The 18,074-nt window shown below is 42.7% G+C and overlaps 1 protein-coding gene across 2 annotated transcripts in view; it reads left to right on the forward strand.

The window, feature by feature from the left end:
- Positions 1 to 18,074, forward strand: part of USP7 (ubiquitin specific peptidase 7) — an 86,768-nt gene that overhangs the window by 37,956 nt on the left and 30,738 nt on the right. The window contains exons 1-4 of one of the 2 annotated variants that reach the window (XM_066640516.1): positions 2,533 to 2,553; positions 8,107 to 8,211; positions 13,481 to 13,679; positions 16,375 to 16,513. In XM_066640516.1, the coding sequence (XP_066496613.1) occupies positions 8,169 to 8,211; positions 13,481 to 13,679; positions 16,375 to 16,513 (381 nt within the window). In that variant the 5' untranslated portion in view covers positions 2,533 to 2,553; positions 8,107 to 8,168. Of the gene's footprint in view, positions 1 to 2,532; positions 2,554 to 8,106; positions 8,212 to 13,480; positions 13,680 to 16,374; positions 16,514 to 18,074 lie in introns of those variants that run through there. The other variant, XM_066640517.1, reaches the window with a different exon arrangement.

An 18,074-nucleotide genomic window follows, 5' to 3' on the forward strand; every position in this document is an offset into this window, starting at 1 on the left:
CTTGGTAATTGTATGTGCTGTTTCAGAGATACCTCTTTTTACACTGTAGAATGATGCTGCTTTTCTCAATGCTCAGGTCCTCCAGTGGTTCCAGGGTGGCTCAGTCTTGGTAGGTGGGATGTTCCTGCTCTTGGTTGCAGACAGTCATGTGGCTGTGCTTTTAATCCTTGCATTTGTTCCTCCATTGTGCTGATATTTTTGCAGCCTTCTGAGAAGCATCTTGTGTTTTTATTGCATCAACTGTCTTCGTTCTCAATTCATTTTGGAGGTTCCACATTCCTAGACTGACTGCATTCTGCTAGTCTTTGATTTTCAGGGGGTTCCCTGGACTTTGAGGCTCCCTGTTAAACTGAGAGGCTGCTGTCTGGGCTGCTGTCTGTCTGCTGTCTGCTTGCAACACCTATCTTCCCCTAGTTGGCACTTAAACAGGAAGCAGAGAGATCCATGCCCATTAGTTGCTAACTGCTAGGTGCTGTGCCCAATTTGATCTCCACTAATCCTTCACCTCCCCAGATGCTTTCTTTTCAGACACCCCTCCAAGTAATCTCCCCCACCATCTCCCTTTCACCTGAGGTTTGGAGGGTGGTGACCATGGACAGGGTCTTTTTCAGTTGTGGCACCCTTGCTTTGGAATATTTTCCTTCAAGATGTTTGCCTGGTGCCACCTATTTTCTCTATTTGGGCACAGAGAGAAGTTTTTTTTAAAAAAAATTTGTCCAAGCACTTCCCAATGCTGGTGTCTAAGCTGGTCTTAATTTTCCGTCTTATGGTTTGCCGCTGTTCTTCTTTCTGCTGTTCTGTTCTGTATTGTATTTATTGTATGCCACCCTGGAAGTATTCAGAACTGCTTTAGAATCTTTTGAAGGACTAAATCTGTTGTGTTTAAAAAAGGCAAACTTAATACTGCTTACTTTATGGTACTGATTCAGAGGAGCAGCAACTGCCATAGAACCCTCACCCGAGCATTCTGCCGGCTCCCTGTGTTCTCATTGCTCTTGGCTGTCTGAAATCATGGGGGCTTGTGACAGCACAAATGTTTCATGAACTCTGTGGTTGCATAGTTGATCAAGTCAAGCCTAGTGCACCTGAAGAGTGACCTCGGACACCCTTTGAAAAAGCCAACTCTTTTTCAGCATGCCATTGTCATCGTCGCAAGAAACTCTGTTGGTACATGTGATTGTAGTAAGACTTTTTATTGTCACCAGTTTAAGGCAGACTGACTTGTTTCTCCTTGAGTTAATTGGCTCACTCAGAGCTGTATGAGATCTGGCTGTTGAAACTAACAAGAAGAGTGTCCAAATTTGCTGATGGACTGGCAGTTAAATTTGCTGATAGCTGTCATTTTCAGCAATTGGGTCTTCTCCTGATCATTCCCTTGTCTACATATGGTGTAGATTCTGTATGTCAGGACAGCTCTGGTGTGTGATCCTGCTGGTGTACCAGGCATTGCCTCTGGGACTATTGCAGGGAAAAAGAAATGCTTAAGTAACAACTGTAGCACATAATTTGTTTTGAAAGCGAATAGCAGAACCCCTTAACTCAGGGGTGTCAAACAAAAGGCCCACGGACTAAATGCCACCCCTGGAAGCAATTTCTTGAGCCTCATAATTGGGTTGTCTCATATCTTGAAATGGTGAACAAAATTTGCACATTTTCTTTTCTGTCATTGAGTTTCTATGTGACAACAAAATGTTTCTATTTCTGGCCATCATCTGCTTAATGGTGTCACTTCCGGCCCTTAGTAGGGTGCCTTGAATGCTATTCGGCCCACTTTGACCCCCTGCTTTAGCTGTATTAATCTAAGCAATGCTTGAGTTTTGGAGTTGGTTTTTTTCATGAAGCCTGTTCCTTGGTATCGTCCAGTTCTGAAAATCAGCATCGTCTGTTGTGAACAGTGGCCTTGTTATTAAGCACTCATCTGTTTGCCTGAGACTGCTGACGGCCACCTCCTGGCACAGGGAACATCACCCGTGTGGCAATAGAACAGCACACGCAACCAGTATTATTCTGTGGTCTCACCTTTGCGCCTCTGGCTTATTGAGCGGAACAAGGGGATGAGCCAGTCACATGTGCTGTCCTTGTGACACCCCTTCATGCTGGTGGGCTGTGCCGAAAAAGCTGCGTTTGTATCTGATTCCTTCTCTTCCTTTCAAGACTTAAAAGCCAGTAGCGCAAAAAATTAGAATGAATAGCAGAGCTCTGCCTGCAGCAGCCATAGCACTGCAAGCAGTCATATTTAATGCTGCCAGGTGGTGGGTCAGAGGTCCCAACTGGATTGAGCGCTATTGGGAAGAAATGTTTACCTCCTCAAAGACCGTTCTTGCTTGGGGAGCCTTAGCTCGTAGCTTGAGAATCATGGACTTTGCCTAGGTGGGTTAATCCCTTCTCTTACACCTCTCTAGGTGATGTAGCTGATTGTCAAGCTGGTTGGACACAGTAGATAGATGTTAGGCCACTCTTTGCCACTCCATTTCTGAGCTGGTAGGACAGTCCTCGTCTGCTGCCACTTTTCAGTCATCATGAGCCTGCTCGAACTCTATGCCTTCAACCCAGGTGAGATCTTAATGTCATAGTTAAACTTTGCAGACAAGCGTTGGATCTTTCTCATATGCCCAGAGAAGCACTGGTCAGGCAGAGTTGCTTCCCATGTCTTAAGGTAGTTCCAAGCCTACATTTATTTCCAAAAAGTACAGTATAAAACCACAGTCTGATACTTTTATTCTTCTAATGATTACAGTTTGTAAACCACATCACATTGAAGCTGCTAGGAAACGTTCTAATAAAAATGTATGTCACTGGTTTATTATCTCCCTGGCTTGGTGAATATATTCTTAAATGACTTGCTAAACTTCTTGATGATATCTGGAGAGTCAGCAGAGAGAACTCCCCCTCCTGCGGAGGAATAATAATAATAATAATAATAAAAAAATAACTTTATTTTTAACCCACCTTTCTCCCCGAAGGGACTCAAGGCGGCTTACAACAGATTAAAACAGATTAAAAACATAATTTAAAAACAGATAAAAGCATATTAACACATCATAAAAACAGTAGTCAGATAAAAAGTAGTAAAAAGGTAAAAAGAGCATAGAGCAGCAAGTCATAAAAGAATCAGGCCTGTAAAAAATTAAAAGATGTTAAAAAGATGTTTAAAAGGCCGAGAACTCAGAAGGCTTGTTTAAACAGAAGGGTCTTCAGGCCTCGCCGAAAAGTCTCAAGAGAGGGAGTCATTCTTAAGTCAAGGAGAAGGGAATTCCATAGCGTTGGTGCCACTACTGAGAAGGTCCTATTTCTAGCCGCCGCCCCACGTACCTCCCTAGGCGGCGGCACTTGTAAAAAGGCCTTCTCTGATGACCTAAGAGGACGAGCCGGATTGTACGGAAGTAGGCGATCTCTAAGATACCCTGGCCCAGAGCAGTATAGGAATAATGAGATATAAATGATGTTTATGACTTCATTGTGGTACTTGTGGAGCTAATCTCATCCCTTCATTCAGTGTGGGGTGCATGCATTATTTCAGCATAGGTGAGGTTGCAAATAGACTGCCCTGGAGGGAAAGTGCTGGGTGGAAATGGTTAGAAATGGAAATCCACTGGCCCTCCGTGCATAAGAGATACAGGTAGTTGGTCTGCAGTTACTCATCTGTAGTTACTTCACATTTTTATATCGTCTTCCCTCCAAGGAGCTCAGAGTGGTGTACATAGTTCCCTCTTTTTTGTCATCAAAACAACCTTTTGAGAAAGGTTAGGCTGAGATCTGGTGATGGGCCTGAGATCATCCAGGAAGCTTCATGTCTGAGTGGGGATTTGAAACTGGATCTTCCAGGTCTAAGTTCATCTCCATAACCACTGCACCATCCTGGCTCTGAGAGATGATTCTTTGAGGACCCTTACCATTACATTAAGGCTCCCCATCCCTTTGTTCAAGAGCAAAACAGCACAAGGTACTGAAGAAATAGTATATTTACAGAGCATTCACAATTTTCTATTTTTAAATGTCTGAATGTAATCTTATGTCATTCATTTTTTCATCTAACTGGCTGATTTTTTTCTGAACTTGCTTTTAGTTGCCTCTGACAGAGTTATGTGTGTTAAGTTGAATCAAAGGTAACTGGAGTGCTTTTAGAAACTATATTACTCAGCACTGTATGAGGTTTTCATCTGCAGGTAAATTTGACTTGGAGCTGATGCAACTTCCCCCCTTTCCTACCTATTGCAGGCAGCCATTTCTGTGTAGATTTCACTAGGGGGTGGGAAAAGAGTACCTGAGGCACCATGTAGTATGGAAATGGTTTAGAACTCTGGTAGTTCTTGAGTACTTTAAAATCAAGGTTCGACTGAACCTTCTATGTATCTTTCAAGAAAACTGATAAAGTCTTCTGTGGTACCATGAACATTTTGTCAACTGCCTGTTTCACAAGATCCATTTAAATGTAGCCTGCATAATTTACATGAATGTGTGTGCTTTCGCCCCTGACACTTTTTTGTGCAATCTATGTATCAGTCCTGAAAAATTACTGTGATTCCCAGTAATGGGGTGCCTGCGTCTGGCCATCTGATATTTCCTAACGTATGTGGTATGAAGAATAAAGGACAACCAGCTTCTTTTTTGTGAAGTGTAAGACTTATATCCAGATACTGTAAATTAAGAACATAAGAAAAGCTTTGCTGGATCAGCTTCAGGCCCATCTAGTCCAGCATACAGTTTCCCAGGTAGCCCACTAACAGCCTCTGGGAAGCCTGTAAACAGGCGAAAAAAGGCATATTTTCCCTTCGTTGCTCCCCACAACCAGAATTCAGGGGCCTACTGCCGCTGAATCTGGAGGCAGCACACAGCCATTAGAACCAGTAGCCATTTCCATTTATGTTATGCATCCCCCCTTTTCTTGTTTCTCTTGCTTTTTCCATTTCCTGGGTTTTGGGTTTTTTTGTGTGCATTTTGTTATGTTGTGAATGTTTCTGCACATTGATTTATTAATAAAGGGGACACACATACATACAGCACAACCAACAGCCATTGATGGACTTTCCTCCATGAATTTGTCAACTTCCTAAACCTGGAAAAATAGTTCAGCTTCCTGGATACCACAGGCAGTTTTTTAGGGACATGACAAGATGCCTCAGATGTTTTTCCAACCTTTTTGATTCCAATGATGTTTTACATAAACAAATAGAATTCTTGATTCTATTGATTTTTGATTTTGTTTTTATTTTTTAATAAAAATATCTAGCAGAATCTGAATTTTTTCTCCCCCAAGTAACAGCAGAAAGAAAGAGCTATGCTAAGACAAGTCCCCTGCTGTTTATGAAGTACCAGCATTTGATATGCCTGTTCTGTGTCAGATCCAGGTGTGCTGTGTTGTTCCTTACTACAGTTTGGGTAGGGGTATTTCTGTCCCCTCCACCCCCAGCATAACTTGTTGAGTACCCAGTTTAAGCCCAGAGTTCCGTTGCATCCTGCTCCTTGCAAGTGAGAAGTAGTTCATGGGGTGTCTTTGGAGTTGGTTAGAAAAAGATCTGCCTCATTACCTGCTTTTTCAGCCTTGGTTGAGGAGCTTGGGAATTGTATTGAACCACGAGCATTTTGTTTCAGTGTAGTGGTTTATATTATAGATTTGAGCTGTGGTAAGTGGCCTCGGTTTTGCTCCATAATGGCTTTAAATCTGAATGGTGACTGCAGGCCACTTCTTTTATGTGGTTGAAGATCTGAACCAGAGATGTTTATTAATGAAAATGGTTAGATCTGACCCAAAGCTACCCCCACGCCTTGAATGCTTTCAGGCACATGACACCAAGAATTTCCGTTCTTTTGTCTTGTCTCTAAACGTGATAACGTGTGTAGTTCCATCATAGATTTCTAACACACACTGACTGTGGATGGTGAATTTCTTTTGATTTAATTATACTGTTGGAGTTTACCTAGCATGGTTTGCCACCTTCTCCTCCAGAGAAATTGGAGTAAACATGGATCACTGTGCCTTCCACCTGATTGCCATCTGAGCTAAAGTATTCTGATCTTACCTGTCACAAAACTAGTGGTGCAATGCTCTGTCTGTGTATGTGGTCTAAATATGAATGTTGCTCTGGGATTTTCCAGTAGGTTTTGTATCTAGACTTCTGGGATGTCCTCTTTCAAAATTTTGTGATGATAGTGATCCTTCTGTTTGGTTTGCAAGGAGCTTTGAAATTGTTCTCACAACTGCACTGTGATGCAGTTGATGTTAACTTTTTTCCTTCAGAAAGATATCTAAATATTATCTAAGTGCCGTGCAGGCAAGAGGTTAAGTGTGAGTGTGTGTCGGGGGGGGGAATGTTTCTTGTCCCAAAGGGAAACGCAAGGGGGACACCACCAAAGCCTCTGGAAGGGCATTATCCGTGACTGGTTGCTCTTCTCCTTTGTAGATGAATGATGATCATTAACATCATCTTGTTGTGTAAACTTGGAAGCTGAATTTGCTGAAGGCCCTTTTTGTGAGCCTGTGGCCCAGCTGGTTATAAACTGACGAACCCAATGCTAGCACATTAGGAGCACTCAAAGAGCATAGCCTCTGTCTGTGGACTTTAGTTAGCTTTGCTTGCTATGTTCCCAGAGTAGATGTACCTCGGATTACTAGATATCAGGCATCAAGTTCTAACGATATTGTGGGGTGGAGAGGAGAGCTGTAGTCTTACGTTCTCTTTAGTGGAAATCTGTGTATACTAATGCAGGGTGTAATCAGGAAGGAAGCAGTAGAGAGGACACTTAGTCCTCTTAATTAGGGCTTAATAATAAATGTTCTGTCACAGGTGGGGCTCAGTGACAGAAATTATTTAAGGAAATTATTTAATAAGAGTTTATGAACTTTGGAGGTCACCAAGGAAGACCTGACTTGAAATGTTGCAAATTGCTGCGGTGGTTGTACAGGCTATTCTTTAAAAAATAAAATAAAAACATACATAAAAGATCTCCCACGGCAGGGAATTGCTGCAACTGGATTTGGTGAAAGAAATGGGCAGTGAGAGAGCTCTAGACCAGCAAAGGCACCATCTGAGGCCAGGAGTCTTTGGTGTATGAAAGTTCTATCCAGCGAGGCGTTCATTGCTAAAACAGAGAGATTGATTCCGGCATACTACAGACCACTTGGAGGTAGTGATCTGGAGCTCTGTCCCGGGTGCTGAATGGTCTTTGAAAGCTGCAGTGCTCAGCCTGAACCAGAAAAAGGCAACTGGAGAAAAAACAATACTTTTTAAATCTGTTATGAGGAGGAAAGGGTGCACAAATATGTGACCCTGGTGTTAACAGTGATTCTGGATAAACAATGACCACAATTTCCATGAAATTATAAACCTAATAGCACAGAAGAAGCAGAATCTGGGAGAGGCACCCTCCGAGATTATCAGTATCCTATTGTGTCAATATCAATATTGTGTCAATATCCTAGAAACAGAGCAATGAAGAATCTAAGTTAAAATCCTCATTTTATTTTTATAGAACAAATGTAACATTACCATTCTTAAAATGCATTCACATGTGTGCAAACAAACAGTAAATAGTGTAATCTTGTGGATGGGTTGGTAGTCTTATTGTTTGGGAAACTTTTATATTTTCAAGTCAAGAGGCAAGTTATCAAGTAGTGTGAGTACATGGGCCCGTTGTATCCACGGGCTCTGCATCCACAAATTTAACCATCCGCATATTGTGTTATGCAGACTGTATTAGGATTTTTTTCCCCCACCTACCCTGCTGTAACCTTCTGCTATTTCTCAGCTCTGTCTGGCTTCAGCACTTGCCCTGTCCATGCAAGTTTAGGAAATTCATGCGAACTTACCATAGGCAATGCAGTTTCCATGAATTTATGCAATTTGTGTGAATTTCCGCTATTTTCTGAACATTACAACTGCGGGCTGTAGCATCTGCAGATTTTGACATTCGCATGGGGTCCCAGAACCAAACCCTCACAGGCATGGAGAGCCCACTGTACTGACCATAAGTCAACAACGGTGGAATGTGACCTATTAATACCAGCTGTAAAATTGTATACCTTTTTTGCTTTGAAATGAATAACTTAACTCTTCCATGCTGCTCTCAGTGCTTATGAATATATTTTGTTTTCCTCTTCCTCGTAAGCTGGAGATGCTGATGATCCACCAAGAATTACACAAAATCCCGTCATCAATGGGAACGTAGCAATGGCTGATGGTCATAACAACACGGAAGAAGACATGGAGGATGGTGAGTAACCCATCTGCTGATCGTGGCAAGGGAGAAACCTTTTTTTGCACTAATCATTATGTTTAAATCTTTCTGTAGATGAGGGAATGCCGTATGCATCTACTGCTAAAGTACAGTATTGATGTGTAATGACTTCAAAGAACCTTCATGCTTATTTTGTTTAATGTTAAGAATTTCCTAGGTTTAATACAAAAGAGGCAGCACTAAAAAGTGTTGCGTTCCAGAGAATTTGGCTCACAAAAAAATCCTGAAAAGCAGCACCTTGCATAGTATCTGTTGATTCATGGGTCTTAATTATGTGACTAGCACAATTAAGAAAAACTTACCACCTTGCTGACACTGTGTATGAGTCACACATTTCTGCCTGTGTCTGAAGGCGACTCTTGCCTTGCCTGGTAACCACATGGCAGCACTCAAATTCTGACTTGGTAAAATACTGTGGGGGCTGTTCTTCTATGACTCTTGAATGCCGACGACCACAGCCCACTGGTTGGGGGGGAATAAAAACAACCTTTCCTTCACATGGAATGTTTTAGATACACCGTTTGTAAGTTGTTTCTGGTTTTTCTATATGAAATTGAATATTCTGCTTGACCAGACACTGAAGAGGTTCATAAGAATCTTATTTCTAGCCTAAGGGGTCATTTCCTGCAGAAAAAGGGAATTTTTCTGTTATTTGCACCAGATAAGTTCATAGCAGATCAGGTGCTTATGTCTGTGGTATTGTTTTTATGGTTTGTTTTCTGCTTGGAGAATTTTTTTAAGCGTGTGCATTTGTAAATGAAAATAAATGTTAATGGAATGTAAAAAGACTTTGGTCATAGTGTTACATGACACCTTTGGTATATGTTCAGTTTTTTGCTTGTTTAAAAAAGAAAAGACACTTGATGCAGGTAATCTTTTTAAGAATCAGGTTCTAGCTGCCTTTTAAAAAACGAAAATATAAACAGGTTGTTTGAAAAATACCGGAATGTAACTTGACCGTAACCACTTGCTTGGTTGCCATGGGTGACTGAGAGTTTTTGTTGTATTTTAAAAATCATTTTTTCCACTACATTCCCAGAAGAAGAAGCATCAGCAGCAACAAGATTTTTTTCCCTTCTAGAAAACTTGGTCACCGGTGGCGATTTTGAGCAGTTTTTCCCAGTCTCACATTTCCCCTCTAGAATACTCCAGGACCACTTCCCAGCACATTCAAGAGGTGGGAAAAAGCATGGCAAGAATTGGCCACCAAGAATGCTGTCAGTGCTTGAATTGCTGCTCCAGGTCTGTGGTGCTGCAAAATCATTTGTTTTGAAAAGCCACATGCAGCCTGCTGCCACCAGTGCCAAGCAGTCAAAGGTTACTTTTAGTGTGCAGGTAGATCTTCTGCCCTTTAATTATGAGGCTTGTAATACCAGTTTGTTGAAGACAACAATTGTTGTTGGCATCCTTCAGTCTTGGAAGACTATGGTGTCACGCTCTGAATGGTGGTTCTGGAACAGAGTGTCCTCTCCAGTGCGCAAAGCCTGGGTTGAGTAGATATGGAGGATAGACTGTTAACCATGCAGCAAATCCCCCCTCTCTACGTCACTGAAGTGGTCCAATGGAAAGGCAGAGGCCAATACGGTTGGTTCCAGCTGCGTCGCAGGAGTTGCCAGAACGTGACTGTGTTCAGCCATGAACGGCCTCAGGGACTCCGGCTCCTGATCAACAATTAAGAGATGTTAAAACCAAACCTTGACTGGCTATCGCTTCTTACTTGCCTCAGGGACTAGCAACTCATTGGAAACTAGAATACACACTACTTCTCCTGTGAATTTATTTTAACCTGTATTTTGGGAATGTTCTGGCCACCTATAAACCAATCCCTGAACGTCTTGCCTCCTTTTCAGTGCTATCACTCATGGTATCTTTCATGGCTGCCTGGCAAGATAGCCATCGCTATTTGGTAGCGCTGCTCTTACCTACTGGGTGGGACCAAGTACTATGGGTGTTTCTTCTTCATGCTATGGGTCTTTTTACATGGAGGATTGTAAAGTTTCAGCTTCTAGGTATTTTTTAAATAACTGTTAGAAATCACAGGAATTGGTTGTCTGATGTTTTATGGGGAGAATGTGTGTGCTGGTGTTACCCAGCTCTGAACCAGATGAGAGCAGATGTTCTAAGTGGGTGGTTGTCTGGTGTGGTGGGCCTGGTAAAGAGGGAATACACTTCAACTGAGGGCCAAATCCTATCCAATTTTCCAGTGCCGGTGCAGCCGTGCCAATGGGGTGTGTACTCTATCCTGTAATGGGGAGACAGTCACAAAGGCCTCTTCAAGGTATGGCAACATTTATTCTCTTACCTCGGGGTTGCATTATGGCTACACTGGTGCTGGAAAGTTGGATAGGATTGGGCCCTCAGTTGAAACAAGATGGTGACACTGATAATGGGAGGTCTGAGTTATCTGAAACTGACAATTTTCTGTTTCGGGATGGGTTGCAGTTCTCTTGAAAGGTTGTGCTGGTGCTCCTAAATCACTATTGAGGATGTATACAAGCCTCATGCTTGAGTCACTTGGATTGATTAGTTTTGACACTCTCAGCAGTGCCTGTGATCACTGCTTGTGAGATGCTAGTAACCAGATTTCATTGGTTTGCTCTGTGTTGTCATAGTGGAGCTAGTAGGGGAGAGGATGTTATGGGCGTGAGGATGGCTTCTTTTGGGTTCTTGTAATTCCTGTAACTGGGAAGCTTAAGGATTGTGCTGGAGTGGGTCTAGTTAGTAAGAGATCAGTCCAGTTGCTTTGAGGTCAGCCCATCATGTGATGTTGTAAATTGCATCCACCAACCTTTGGGGTACTCTCCTAGGAGTTTAAGATTCCCTCCATTGGGTCTGGCAACTCAAATGGTTTCAAAGTAGGAATTTTGGCCCCAGTGGAGGTACTCCATGCTTTGTAATTGAAATACCTATGGGAGACCATGGGCAGAGGGAGGCACAGAGGGAATGCTCTGTAATCAGGAACTGGATATGTTGAAATCCTGCTTCTCTTTGTTTGCCTTATTTTTCTGTGGCAAAATGTCACAGTGGGAAGCTGAGTTGGCTTTTGAAGATGTGCGTTGATTTTGATTTTGGTGTATGTTTAGTGTGTGTTCATAGATAATCTGAATAATACTTTCCCCCAAATCTTTATGTAAAGTGTCCTTGAGTTCTCCTTCAAACTCCGCTCTGTCAATAATGGATCCATGTTAACACTGAAAAGACAGCTGTGTCATTGTTTTGTTACTGGGGATCTATGATTTGCACCTTGAGGTTTTAGATTTGAAGCTGCACGAAGATCCACTTCCAGGCTCTCACAGGCTTATTTGCAGCTTTTGCTTGTGAGAAGACTAAATGTTGGACAGATGCTTCACTGAGCATGCATAAGCTGTCTGTGCAAAGTGATGGTTATGTGGATTCACTTCTTAAAATAGTTTTAGCAATCCTTTGATACAAAGAGATTATTTAAAACTTCTGGTTACAGTTTAGAACATTGCACAGTCAACATTTTATGCAGTGTTCTTTATGTAGATACATCTATGTAAGGTTTCACTGCAAAGATAGCTTGGAAACTTCAGCTGGTGCAGAACATGGTTATCTGCTTGCTAATTGCTATTATTTTCATGTGTCACCTGTTCTGAAACATTTGTGATGGTTACCAGTTTGTTTCCAGGCCCAGTCGAAAATTATTATTTCATTTTTTAAGCCCTAAATGTCTTGGGTCTTCATTTATTTTGGGGACTGTCTCTTCTTTCCATGAATCCGCCCTGCATTTAAGATATTTTGCTGTACTGTGAATTCTGTCTTTTTGAGGAGATTAGATTCATCCATATCAAGAGAAGGGCATTTTCGGTAGTGGCTGAATACTGTGAACTCTGCTGGAGACTTTTATTGTCTCCTGGACATTGATGCCAGGTGAAAACATCAAACATCTTTGCTCAGTGTAGACTTTGAAAATTAAGAACTAAGTGGCTGCTGTTGTGCCCTTGTGTCTTTATGGATTTTATTGCTGCTGCTACTTTGTTATTGATGTGTTCTATGCTGTGTTGTTGATTTTATTATAATGTTGTGCTTTGCTGTGGTATATTTTTATGAAGAGCTGTATTAGAATATGTCTCAATTTTATGCCTTGGAATGGTAGATCTTATTTGCTGTTTGTAGTATGCTTTGCTTTGCAGTACAGGTCCAACCTTGTTATACATGGATTTTTTCTAGACATGGATTTGACTCATCACGAATGGCCACTGCAAATGAGAGAGAATGTGCTGATCCCTGGAGAATGGGAAAAATGCATCCCTTTAAAACCACAGTTTAAAAACTGACTTTTCTTACTGTTATAGAGAGACAGTCATGCAAGCAATTAGAGATATAACCTAATCCATGGATTTTTCACCAGGGATCTATCTCAACACAATGAGAAGGGCCCTTTAAATTAAAGGAAAACAATCATTTAACAATAGCCTCCTGACAATCCATCAATCATTCTCTCTTCCTCACTCCAAGGCAGAGGACCCCTGAGCACATAAAAGAAAGATAATCACTTTGCACTGGTGAAGGGAGGGGTCACTGGCTGTTTTTTCAAAGCACCAAGAGAGAGAGAGAGAGAGAGAGAGAGAGAGAGAGACTGATGGATTGTCTGCCTAATGACTCTATATTACATCACAGATGTCAGCAAGGCTGTTTTTAAATCACTGAGCAAAGGGACATTGGTTTTTTAATGAATTTGCTTTAATGTGATTTTTGCCATCCACCTGAGCTTGTGGGAACACCCTCCTGAATAATGAAACTCAATGAGACTGTACATTCATTCTGATAAACCCTGTTTCTGAACCTAGGAAAAGCCTGTGTATTTTGTATGTAGTAATGTTGTAACCTTTAAATTGAGGAAAAGTATATTTACATGTATTCAGTCTGATCCTATGGGCACCTACAAGCTAGTTAGTATACTGTGGTATCCTGACCTTGTTTTGGGGTCAGTAGAGGCAGGAGTGGGAAGTTGGAGAGGAAGTGCGTTATTTTCCTTTTGATGTGGGTTGATTTGTTCTTAGTGTTGCCGCTCCTCAATTCCATACACTACCATACACTCTTCCTCCACATTCAATTCATGCATTGCTGTGGGCATTTTTGCCACACAGCTGTAACATCACAGCTTACAATGTCACACTGATGCAAGGGTTCTTGTGTCTGATCCTGGGCACCTTTTGCCATGGTAGAGTGGCCATGTGGCCAGACTGCTCATTGCTTATTTAATAATTCTTCTATTTTGCAGACACAAGCTGGCGGTCGGAGGCCACATTTCAGTTCACCGTTGAACGTTTCAACAGGTTGAGTGAATCGGTCCTGAGTCCTCCCTGCTTTGTGCGGAACCTGCCATGGAAGATCATGGTGATGCCACGACTTTACCCAGACAGGCCGCACCAGAAAAGTGTAGGATTCTTTCTCCAGTGCAATGCTGAGTCTGATTCCACGTAAGTCTCTTCAGATGTTTACTATGTGTTCTTAGATGATGCCCACATTGCAGTTTCTGTGTAGTACAATTAAGTATAAGGGTTGCAGGAACAATGGAATGATGAGGGGGGAAAAGAAACAACCTGCTATTAAAAACAGAAAACTAGTGATGTTTTCAAGCAGAGGCTCGACACGCACTTGTTGGAGATGCTCTAAGAGGATTTCTTGCCTAAGGCAGGGGGTTGGACTAGATGACCTATTAGTGGACTGGATGACCTATTAGGCCCCTTCCAACTCTATGTTTCTGTGAATGTTTTATTGGCTACTGTTGCTCACATCCTGGGCTGAGTTGCGGTATCTTGCTGCCTGTTCTTCTAATTGCTCCTTCCAAGCATTTACTGCGCACAATAACTACAAGATATGTTTTTGCAAGTTACAGGTGCACTCATGGGCAGGGTCATCTGTGGGTGATATGAGGCAGTGGAGAATATGTGTGACTGAATTTGCCTGTGCAGAAAGACCAAGCTGTAGAGCAGGGGTCTCCAAACCTTTTGGCCAGAGGGCCGCATCAAATATCTGGCACGGTGTAGAGGACCAGAAAAAAATTTAAATATAAAATTTACATAAATAAATTAGAGATGGAGCTTAGATGAGTGGGCTGGGCTCACTGAATGAATGGGCTCGTTCATTCAATCTCTCTGGCCCTTAGAACACCCTCCAGATGCAACCAGAGCACGGCTCCAATCATGTTCGGTCAAGTGGGTCAGAGGCTTTGAGTGGTCAAGAGGTTGGCTGTGGGCCAGATAGAGGCTCGCTGTGGGCCACATCTGGTCCCCGGGCTGGGGTTTGGAGACCCCTCCTGTAGATGATCCACTGGAGAGGTCCGATGTGGCCCACTTTCTGCCAGCTGTAAAATGGGATATATTACACAGTTGATGTGGTTGTCTCAAAGAATAGCAGCATATTTTAGAATTCTTCGTTGATCAGCCGAGCCTCTGGAGTAGGAATACACAATGTTCTGAGTGTTTCAGAACTCCAGTTATGCAGAATGGAAAGGCAGCTAATTCTCACTTATATAGAAATCAGATTTCAGTTTTACTTTCACCAGGTTAGCACTAAATAGAATTGAGTCAACCTGATCACTAAATTTCTGAACCAGATTAGATTGATGACGGTGGAAAATATTGTTGTTTTGTGCACCTGCACTAGATATCTGGGACAAACCTTCAGCATGTGCGTGTATTTTTTCTGCAACCCACATCTCCTAATAAATAAGCCAGTAATATAGTTTTTACTGTGTTGGCTCTGTGAATGGCATATGGATTTCTGCTGTGTTGATTTGGTTGTCCTGAAGTCCTGGTTCAGTCCTTACTGGTTAGAATGCGCTTGCACACATGTGTAAGAGAACCCTTGGCACAGGGGCATATTCACTTGCTGCTCTTTTTTTTTCCTTTGCAAAACCAAAGACTAGACACAGAAAATCCCCCCCCCCCCACAGAACAAAGCTACCATAGCAGTTGGTTTTAAAGAATGTTTAGCAAACAAATCCACCTGACTTTTAATTGCTGGCTAATTGATTAAGATCTATACATTGTCAAAATTGTAAGGTAGACCACTTTGTGATATAGTGAAAGGAAGCAGGAGAAATGTCTTAACTTTGGCCATCCTTATATGCTCTTTCATTCCATTTTACAGATAAGCACCGGGCTAAAATTGTTTTAAAAAACATGTACGTGTGCCCTTAGCTCTCCAACCCTGGCTGATTGAAATTGGCCCACAATATTTAATCAACAGTAGCTTGACTTGATTGATCTGCTGATTAACTGTATTAAGATCTGCATACTTAAGCAAGCCTGGATGGAGCAGAGGAGAAGCAGGCTATTTCCCACAGAACCTTGTGTCTCCCTTCTCATTTGTTCTCAAGTATGGATGGGAACAGAAGCAAGAACAAGAGTTGGGGAATTAAGTGGCAGCTGTGGTAGTCCTCTCTTCTCTTGCAGGTCATCTTTGTAGCAGTAGCCTTCTAGACCACAAAGGAATCTTGTGGTACTTGAGTTTGAGCAAACAAACCTTCAGGAGACAGTGATTATTTTTTTTCTGCTTGCTTTTTCTCAACCTGTAATAAGAAAAGTAGTTTTTCCCACATTTTCTTTGTTGCTTTAGAGCAGGGATTAGCAGTCAACACAGGAGCCAGACATCAGGTCTGTCAGTGGTAAGAACCCATGTGCATTTGATACATACATGTAAACATCCAAAATAGGCCACAGAGCTAGAAAAAAGAGGTGGGCCTGGGATGGAGAGACGCTTGTCCAGACAGAGAATGGCACGCAAAGGAAACTTCTGCCCCTGGTCTGCTTGCACTGTAAGCCTTACAGAGAGAGAATTACAAACTTTACTTTTTAAGACTGCCACAATACATCTTTTGGGGACTCTGGGCCAGGGTCTCTATTCCTGCTTCGGTGACCTGGCAGCGTGCTGGGAGAACCCAGGAAGGAAGGGATCTGGTGGGGTGGAGAATTGCCATGAGGAGGAGTGTACCAGATGAGCCTCTTTTCCTGTGACTTCCATGTTGTTAATTGTCACAAATGCCTCTGCTGGATCAAAATTTTAAATCCGAGGGATGACAGGAAATAGCAGCTCGTTCAGCAGAGTACTGTTTGCAAGCGTGTTCTTCGCCACTCGGCCTGTCACTTGTTATCTCCTTAATTGTTTCAGGTCGTGGTCTTGTCATGCGCAAGCAGTGCTCAAGATTATAAATTACAAGGATGACGAGAAATCTTTCAGTCGCCGAATCAGCCACTTGTTCTTTCACAAGGAAAACGACTGGGGCTTTTCCAACTTTATGTCGTGGAGCGTAAGTTGCAGTATGTGGAATGTGAAGAAGATGCCTCATGCTCAGCTCTCAGTTGAGAGGAGGCCCCTCTGGGGTGGTTCTAGTGACATAACTGCTGGAAAGCAATTCTTTCCTACCCTTCTGTAGTTTGTTTCTTTATGTAGAGCAGTGATTCCTAACCTGTGGTCTGCAAGCTAGCTGGTAGTCCGCAGGCGAGCGGAGTGCCATATGCTTGTGGGGGCCGCCCAGCCTTCTTTGCCTCTGATTGGCCAGCAGCCACTGGTGATGCTGCAATGACATCACACAATCACTACATTGTCCTGTGGCTGCATACATGGTGGTCCATGGTTGCCAGATGATAGGGAACCACTGATGTAGTGGTTTATGGTCTTCCTTTCAGCCCTCATAATAAAAACAAACGCATAATAAAGCAAAAAAAAAAAGACCTAGAGCCAATTTGGATGGTCCATAATCCAACAGTCAATCAGTTCAATTGAGTATGACAATAAATCTGAAATGCCTGGTGGAAAAGAGCCAGTTGACAAGGTGATAGCTCCCCTGTTCACAAGCATGTGAGCTTCCAGGGGTCTGTTCGCTAGTCATTTTATTGACAAGTACAGTAATGCCCCTCCTGTCTCTGTAACCTTAGCTGTCAATTTCCATGCACAGACATTGTTTGTTTCACTCAGGAGGTTGTAAGTGTCACTCCAGAGCTGCTGAGAATGCTGAACAGCTTCTCAAACTCGGCAGTATTGGCTGCAACTTGGGGCTGAAAGGGTTCATTAAGTTGAATGCTCATAAGTAGGGGAGCTTCTGTACTGAGGGGGACTGAGCAAATCTCCAAGAAGAGGGAGTTGTGTTGGCTGGAGAACTACAGCCAAAAGGTCCTTGTCCCTGCCCTGCCCCCAGTTAAACTTCTGATTGGGAGGGAATGCAGAGCAGAGCCTCAGGTGCTGATTGGAGGTGGTGGGCAGGTTTACCAGGAAGAAGATGGTCTCTTGGATAACTTGTTTCCAAGCCATTTAGGGCTTTATAAATCAGAGCATCTTGAATGGAACATACTAGTAACCAATGCAGATGACGTAGGTGGGGTGGAGGTGGAGAGTCACATGCTTGTAAGCACAGACTCCAGCCAGAAGTTGCATTCTGCTGTTGCATTCTGCACTAGTTGAACATTTTCAAGGGTTGCCCCACGTGGCATGCATTGCAGTGTTCCAGTCTGGATATGACTAAGGCATGTTTTAACCTGGCTAAATCTGCATTTGGGGGAAAGATGCAATTTGGCACACTAGCTGAAGTTGTGCAAAGGCAGCCACAGACACCACCTGGCTATCTCCGAACTCCCCCAAAACTGCAAGCCTGGACTTTTGGAGGGAATGCTACCCGTTCTAGAGTGGTTGCGTGTCCAAATCCAGATTGGCTCCCCTGCTGACCAACAACAGCCTGTTTTGGAATTACTTGGAGACTGGCCTGTTATTTCCTTGGTCACCTGGATCTGGCAAGGACTTTTCATCAAAGGCTTCACTACTGTGTACTTCAGTATTCATGGCATCAAACCCTCTTTCAATCACTGCCTCAGCTA

This window comes from Tiliqua scincoides, chromosome 13, assembly GCF_035046505.1.
Source record: "Tiliqua scincoides isolate rTilSci1 chromosome 13, rTilSci1.hap2, whole genome shotgun sequence".
In the NCBI taxonomy this organism is placed as follows: domain Eukaryota; kingdom Metazoa; phylum Chordata; class Lepidosauria; order Squamata; family Scincidae; genus Tiliqua; species Tiliqua scincoides.